At 53.8% G+C, this 6656-nt stretch overlaps 1 protein-coding gene across 2 annotated transcripts; it reads right to left on the bottom strand.

The window, feature by feature from the left end:
- Positions 1–957: 957 nt before the first annotated feature.
- Positions 958–3999, bottom strand: RPS14 (ribosomal protein S14). 2 transcript variants are annotated; one of them, XM_058848806.1, is made up of 5 exons: positions 3724–3999; positions 2429–2579; positions 1965–2126; positions 1705–1781; positions 958–1066 (listed from the first exon to the last, which is right to left on the bottom strand). In XM_058848806.1, the coding sequence occupies exons 2-5, from the start codon at positions 2575–2577 to the stop codon at positions 999–1001; spliced, it is 456 nt and encodes a 151-aa protein (XP_058704789.1). In that variant the 5' UTR covers positions 2578–2579; positions 3724–3999; the 3' UTR covers positions 958–998. The 2 variants fall into 2 exon arrangements, with proteins under 2 accessions (XP_058704789.1, XP_058704790.1); XM_058848807.1 differs by lacking the exon at positions 3724–3999 and adding an exon at positions 3367–3388.
- Positions 4000–6656: the final 2657 nt, after the last annotated feature.

Genomic DNA, 6656 nt, shown 5'->3' with positions numbered 1-6656 from the left:
AGGCTGGCTTCTTCTGCAATGCCCCCTGGTACCACTGATAAGCTCAAACACTACGCACAGGAAGAGGTCTGGACAGACACATCCTTTTTGGAGGGTTCTTCCTGGCCACATACACTAACTGCGGCTTTTGATTGCGTAAAAAAACTCAAAACCAACCAACCAACCAAATTGTAACAAACATTAAACTAAAAACCCCACTAGCAGCAGGAAACCTGCAACCCTGCCTGCACAAACTGCTGCACCGTGGCCAGAGAGAGACGTGCTGGGCCCATTTACCCGCTCCTGCTCCCTGTGCTTCCCAGAGCCCTTTTAATCACCCCGCCCTGGCTAAAACCAGCAACAGCTTTCACTGTATCCAAAGTGTATCAAAAACCAGAGTGCTGCTGGTAACAGTGTCCCACTCCCTGATCTCTCCTCAGTCCTGCCCCCTCCTCCTTCAGCTCCATGTTGGCTGAGCTGCTTCTGGTCGACACCTTCTCCACACAGAGCTCAACAAACACTAAGTACAGGAAAACAGTGATCTGAACGGCAAATGGTGCACGTTTAAGACCGTAAGGGAAGTTTATTCTAACATTTTCCATGGCCACATATAAAATAACAAATAAAACGCTACGGCTGTGCCTAGAGAAATGCTGGCTAAGGAACAGATGTCCAGGCAGAGGACTTTTTCCACAGAAAGGGGAAGTGATGCATTAAGAAGTATTTTGCAGAAAATCCAGCAGCAGTTGCTCACTCCCATGGCAGCTCTCTTTTCCAGGAGATGCAAGAGGTCGTGACTCATTTTGAAAGCAGCTTTTGCTGCATGAAGCCCAAGACCCCTGTAGCTTTGGATCAGTCAGCCTGGTTCCCCTCTAAGCCAGAAACCCAGCTCAAGAGCACAAGCAATCTGTGTATGGAATTAAACTGAAGCCCCCTGGCTTCTGAGCACACCCCAGTAAGAAAACACAGAGCTAAACAGAGGTTTAAGAGAGCTTTAATAACAGAAGGTGCTGTGCTGGTTACAGACGACGTCCACGGCGACCACCCTTCCTGCGAGTGCTGTCGGAGGGGATGGGGGTGACATCCTCTGCAGGGAGAAAATCCAGAACAGTCACCTTCCAGAGGTACCCCCAGAAACCACCTGGGTACAGCCATCACCCAGTACCTCAGCACTAGGACACAACAGGAGCTGCATATGCGCAGAAAGAACTCTCTGCAGAGTGAAGGTATTTGGGAACTTGCCACAGGCTGGGTACCTAGGGCTTAAATGTTTAGCAAGAAAAGATTCCAAACCCACTGAAACCAAGCAGCCAAAGCATTTCAAAAGAAATACAGGTTGCCTGAAGAATTTTCAGCACAACCACTACCACTGCATCTTGTGACTTCCCCACGAAGTTCAGGACTCTCCCTACAACAGCTGGAGAACTCCATTATTACTGAATCACCAAGACCAACAAGGTATTTTCAGGTGACAGAACAGCCATGTGATATCAGAGGAGCAGCAGCATCCTGCTCCAAGCTGGGGTTTGCCCTGCACACAGAAACCTGGGTTCTGAGTACTGCTCTCCACCTACTGGTGAATTGTCAATTTAAGGATCTGTTTACATGAAATCCTTTCATGGGTGCCATCGAAGTGGCCATGAAGAACATCCCAAAGTTAAGATCAAGCAGCACAGATGCCTACAAAACTCATTTCACTAAATAATCTCTTTTTTCCTCACTCACCAATGCGGCCAATCTTCATTCCAGAGCGAGCCAGAGCTCTCAGGGCTGACTGGGCACCAGGTCCAGGAGTCTTGGTCCTGGAGGGAAGTCAGAACCAACAACCCCTTTAATGACCCAGAAGCTGAACACAGTTTACAAACAGCCAGCAATACAAAAGTCACACTTTCCCCGTGCCATACCACTCTCCTTGTGTTCCACACCCATTCACCATCAGCCCCCACAGCCAGGTTCCCATCAGTGCTCCAGCCCTCCTGCTGTACCTGTTGCCCCCAGTCGCACGCAGCTTGATGTGCAGGGCGGTGATGCCCAGCTCCTTGCACCTCTGGGCAACATCCTGGGCCGCCAGCATGGCTGCGTAGGGAGAGGACTCATCTCTGTCTGCCTTCACCTTCATCCCACCGGTCACACGGCAGATGGTTTCCCTATAGAAGGAAAAAGGTGATGTTCAGAAGAAAGCCATTCCTTGTTCTTCCCCCAAACCAGAATCTGGGCACAGTCAGAACCTATTATTTCCAATGTTACCACATCAATAAGCCACACACTACCCTGAACACCATCGTGATCAGAAGAGCTCACCAAGCCATCCAGTTCATGTATGTGCACCATCCACAAAGCTCAGCAGAAACTCAAGGATTTTGGTGGAACTTCTTGCCAAACCCAGTTTGAACTTTCACACCCAAAGGAGCTGGGTACTGCAGCGAGATCATGCCTGTCCCATACTCACTTGCCAGACAGATCAGTCACGTGGACGAAAGTGTCATTGAAGGAGGCAAAGATGTGGCAAACGCCAAACACATTCTCTCCTTCAGCAACCTGTGGTCCCAAGCTGATGACCTGTTCTTCCTTCTTCTCCTTGCCCTTACGAGGTGCCATTTCTGAACAACAAGAGACATAGGAGTGTTGTTAGTTTTTAAGCATTGTTAAAGGATTTTATGAAATTCCTGCTACTTCAACCTTTTACCAAAAAACAAAAATGAGTTACCACTGGCGAAACACAGGCAAATTTCTTATAAACCCAGAATTCCCGACTTTGCTGCATCCTGGCACACAGGTCATCACTTACAGCTGTTCAGTGAAGTTTCTCCTGCTGCACTTCATGGCAGCTAATGTCCCCAGGCCCCATCACAGCAGTGCACAAAGGCACTCCTTTCCTTGATAACCAGCAATGTTACTTCCCCTTGTTTATGTGGGTTTATGGAAAGAAAACACCAAACCACTTACTATAGACCCAGTATTATCAGTAAGCCCCAAGTCTGCAGACCTTTTAAGTACCAACTTGTACTCTCCCATGTTATTGGTTTCCCAACCACATTCTTGGGACCAACCCAGCTAAGTCTCCTGCTCCTGAAGCCCACACCCAGCGATGGGAGACAGCAGGGGCAGCACTCGGCTGTGCTCGGCTTGACTGCTGGAGATCCTGTGCATCCGCTCCCAAGCACAGAAGAACGGTTCCCTATTGCCCTCTCCTGCCAAACTCCTGCTACAGCCGGCGCCATGCACAAGAGAGATGTCCGGCTTCTGCGCCGAGGTAATCAATCTCAACACAACCCACGGTCACCCTCGGCGGTGCCCTGTCCAACAGCGCTGAGCACTGTAATATCAATTTACATCAGTGTCTGCGCGGCCACTCCGATAGCACCACATCCCCTTCTCGACACATACATGGCGCACGGGCCCCACGGACAGCGCCGTCCCCAGCCCAGAGAGGCCGACACGGGACACGCAGCGCACGCTGTACCGACGGCTCTGAGCTCCGAGCGCCGCGTTTCACCGCGGCCCCGACCGTTCAGGGTCCGGGAGAGGGCCGGCCCGAGGCCCAGCACCCGCAGCCGGGCGCTCCGCTACTCCAGCCCGCGGCTCTCCCGCGGCCCATGGCCCCGCTCCGCCGATCGCGCCTCCCCCGCGCCGAGCGCACTGCCCCGCGCTGCCCCGGTCCCGCGAGGGCGGGCGGCGGGCGCGGAGGCCGCGGGGAGGCGCGGGCGGGCGGATGGCGGCGGATGCGGCGCGGCGCGGACTCACCTGCCCGTCTGCTCCGGCGGCTGCCGCGGAAAGGAAGCGGCGGGGTCAGGGGGCGCGGGTCACCGCCTGACCCGGAAGGGATGGCGGGAGGCGGTGTGTCCGCTGCCGCAGGCGTAGGGCTGTGTCCCGATCCCAATCCCGATCCTTCCGCGCCGGGACAAACCGTGGCCGTCTCCCCCGAGCCCAAGCCGGGCCGATCTCCCCAGGATGGCGCGGCCGCCTCTCCCCTCACACAATTCTCCCGCCGCCCTGACCTCCCCAAGATGGCGGCGGCCTGTCCCGGGCTTCCTCCCCAAGATGGCGGCGGGCGCGTGTTTGCGCTCCAGACGGAGAAGGCCCGGGAGAGCTTTGGAAACGAACCGGTTTAAAAACAACTGGAGGGAAATGGGTGTAATTCCAGCAAGCATCCTGCTTCCCCCCGGCTACGCCGCTGCAGTCGGCTCTGCCCCAGCTCAGCTAGAGCCAGGTTGGGGCACAGACCTTTCTCCCTCACTCCGCTGTCGGGGCTGAGCACGGTGAGGGGTCCTGGCGATGCCTGGCCCTGCCCCGAGCTCAGGCGGGAGCCCTGACTGCGAGGAAGTGTTTGGGAATTCACCCACAAGAGAGTGTATGTGGTGATTTAGTATGTGTGACTGGTGTCTTTTCATCAAGGAGCTGATGGAGAAGTTTCAATCCCGGTGATTCTCTTAGATCTGGCAGCTGATGGGAGAAGCAGAGAATGCATCTGTGAACCATGAGCGATGGCACAGGAACACCTCCCTGAGCTGTGACTCGGGAGATTTGTTCCACCTCAACAAAGAGAATGTCAGTGTGTAAATTTTTAAATAAAGGTGGTCCAGCAAGGCAATATTTTCTGTTTCCAAGTGATTTGAAAAGTGCTCAGAAGAGTAAGGATGGGGAACACCAAAGACCTTCGGAACAGAGGCACAATGAAATTGAGTTTATAGTGCTGATGAAATGCTTACTGGGCATGATCCTGTCCCTGCTTCCAGCTGCTTCACCTGGCTCTGAGCTACCTCTGGGAAACAGAGAGCTCTGAGCCACTGTGGGGCTGGGGTGTGAGTGCCAGAGCAGGAGCACCCATGGGTCCCTACATGGGAACGTCTGACAGACCTTCAGATCCGCACCCAGAACTGTGCTCAGAGCTGGGCTGATGGAGGAGAAGCAGCTGGACATGGGAGGCTCCTCATAACAGCACTGCTAGTGAGGCTGCACAGTCCAAAGGCCTGGAAACATCTGCAGGGAGGGTCAGCACTCCTGCTTGACTGATAGTATTTGGTGCTGGCCCATCAGGAACTTCTGCCTCCCTTCTCATGTCCATCACCTCTGCAGCTGTGGGCTGCTATGTGTTTTTAGAGTAGCATCCACTTGCCCATATTGCCCATCCAGATTTCCCATACCTTTTCCTTGCTCTGGCCAAGCATTCCAGGATGCTGCTACCTCCAGGCTGCCACCAGGGAAAAGAGGTTTGGTCCTTAAGGCTCCATGTCCCCGTGCACTGCCCCTACTTGTGCTGGGATATTTCCCTGGGAAAGCTCTTTGTGCTCAGGGATGCCGCTGTAACCCCCGTCCTGACCCCGTGGAACACCTTCACTTGCCCCTGTGTTTGATACATCTGGGATCTTCCTGTTTGAATACTGAAGGAGAGGCTTTTAAAATACACACTGGCAGAGCTGCTGTAATTCCAGCCGGGAGCTCCAGTGACAGCAACTGTGGCCTGATTTGGAGGAAAGGAGAAGGAAAGAGTCAGCAGCAGGGAGTGCTGCAGAGGTCAGCCTGTGTCAGGACACGTGTGCTGTGGGTGTCCTGTCTGAGGAGGAGCCTGGGGATGGTGAGAGGTACAGGCAGCCAGGCAGGGTGGGTTTGTCCCCGTGGAGCCATGCTTGCAGTGCTGCCTGTGACAATCCTCCAAGAGGACTGTATGAGCCTATGGATATTCCCCTGGAATAGATGTATGCCAGAGGCAAGGAAATGGACAGGCCTTCATTTATGGGCAACAGGCTGAAATAACCATATGAGCTGCTAAAAGAATTAACCCACTGGTTCATTATTCTGTGCTGCCCTCAGCCCCAAAGTGTCTGGGAGACAAACTGCTCCCAACCCTTCCAACAGGATGGACCTTTCTCCACTCCCTGGGACACATTCTTCCCTTTCACTTTGCCTTGCACTAGTTCTGGTGTGTCTGGTAGTCTGGTTTGCCTGCCCCGCAAAATGTTCTTGAGGCCTGAATGCCAGCTCCAGGCAGGCTGTTCTACTGCTGAGAACAGCACTGAGAGCCTTCCCTGGCTGGGAGGAGAAGGGAGGCACCCAGCAGGGGCTGCAAGGATTGCGTCCTCCAGCCTGGCTGGGAAGGATGCTCAGGCCACTGTGGGGTCAGTGCCAGAGATGATGTGTATTTGCTTTGAGAAATCTCCCAGATTTAGTTCCTTAATGGGTAATTAACATTCCAGCTGCTCTTTGGTAATAGCCTCTCCAGCCCATGGGAAACCCACAGACACGGTGACGCTGCAGGAGGATTTCATAACTCAGCTGGTGACTAAACAAAAAGGCCAGGCAAATGGGAATGCTGCTCTGAATGTCTTCTCCTGCTGGGTTTGGCCTTGGAGTCAACTGGTTCAGGCTGAGAGGGGTCAGTGGGAAGTGACTGGCCTGACCTGCAAAGGTCCCAGCTCTGGGCTTCCCACAAGAAGGAATTTTTCGTGCTCAGATATCACTGCTTCCATGGCTGTGACTTGTTCCTTTGAGCCATGGACCAGTGGCCTTACTGGTGGCCTTGAAGCAGAGACCGGAACTGAAAGAGGCCAAAATTCCCCCTGCAGCAGGCTGAACCCCCTGTCTGCCTGCAGTTGGGGCTCTCTAACAGACCCCTGAGGATGGCATCTTTCCTCTAACGGCCATGGCAAAGAGACATTCAAGGTCCCAAATGCACCATT

The sequence above is a fragment of the Poecile atricapillus genome, chromosome 13 (genome assembly GCF_030490865.1).
Source record: "Poecile atricapillus isolate bPoeAtr1 chromosome 13, bPoeAtr1.hap1, whole genome shotgun sequence".
Classification (NCBI taxonomy): Eukaryota; Metazoa; Chordata; class Aves; order Passeriformes; family Paridae; genus Poecile; species Poecile atricapillus.
This window is presented reverse-complemented; position numbering and strand designations above follow the sequence as displayed.

Bases quoted from the DNA above. Each gene is read 5' to 3' on its own strand.
- RPS14 (XM_058848806.1), bottom strand. From the start codon at position 2,577: ATGGCACCTCGTAAGGGCAAGGAGAAGAAGGAAGAACAGGTCATCAGC. The intron at 1,782-1,964 runs GTACAGCAGGAG...ACTTCCCTCCAG, and splicing joins CGTGCGACTGGGGGCAACAG to GACCAAGACTCCTGGACCTG. The intron at 1,067-1,704 runs GTGAGTGAGGAA...TTCTCCCTGCAG, and splicing joins AATGAAGATTGGCCGCATTG to AGGATGTCACCCCCATCCCC.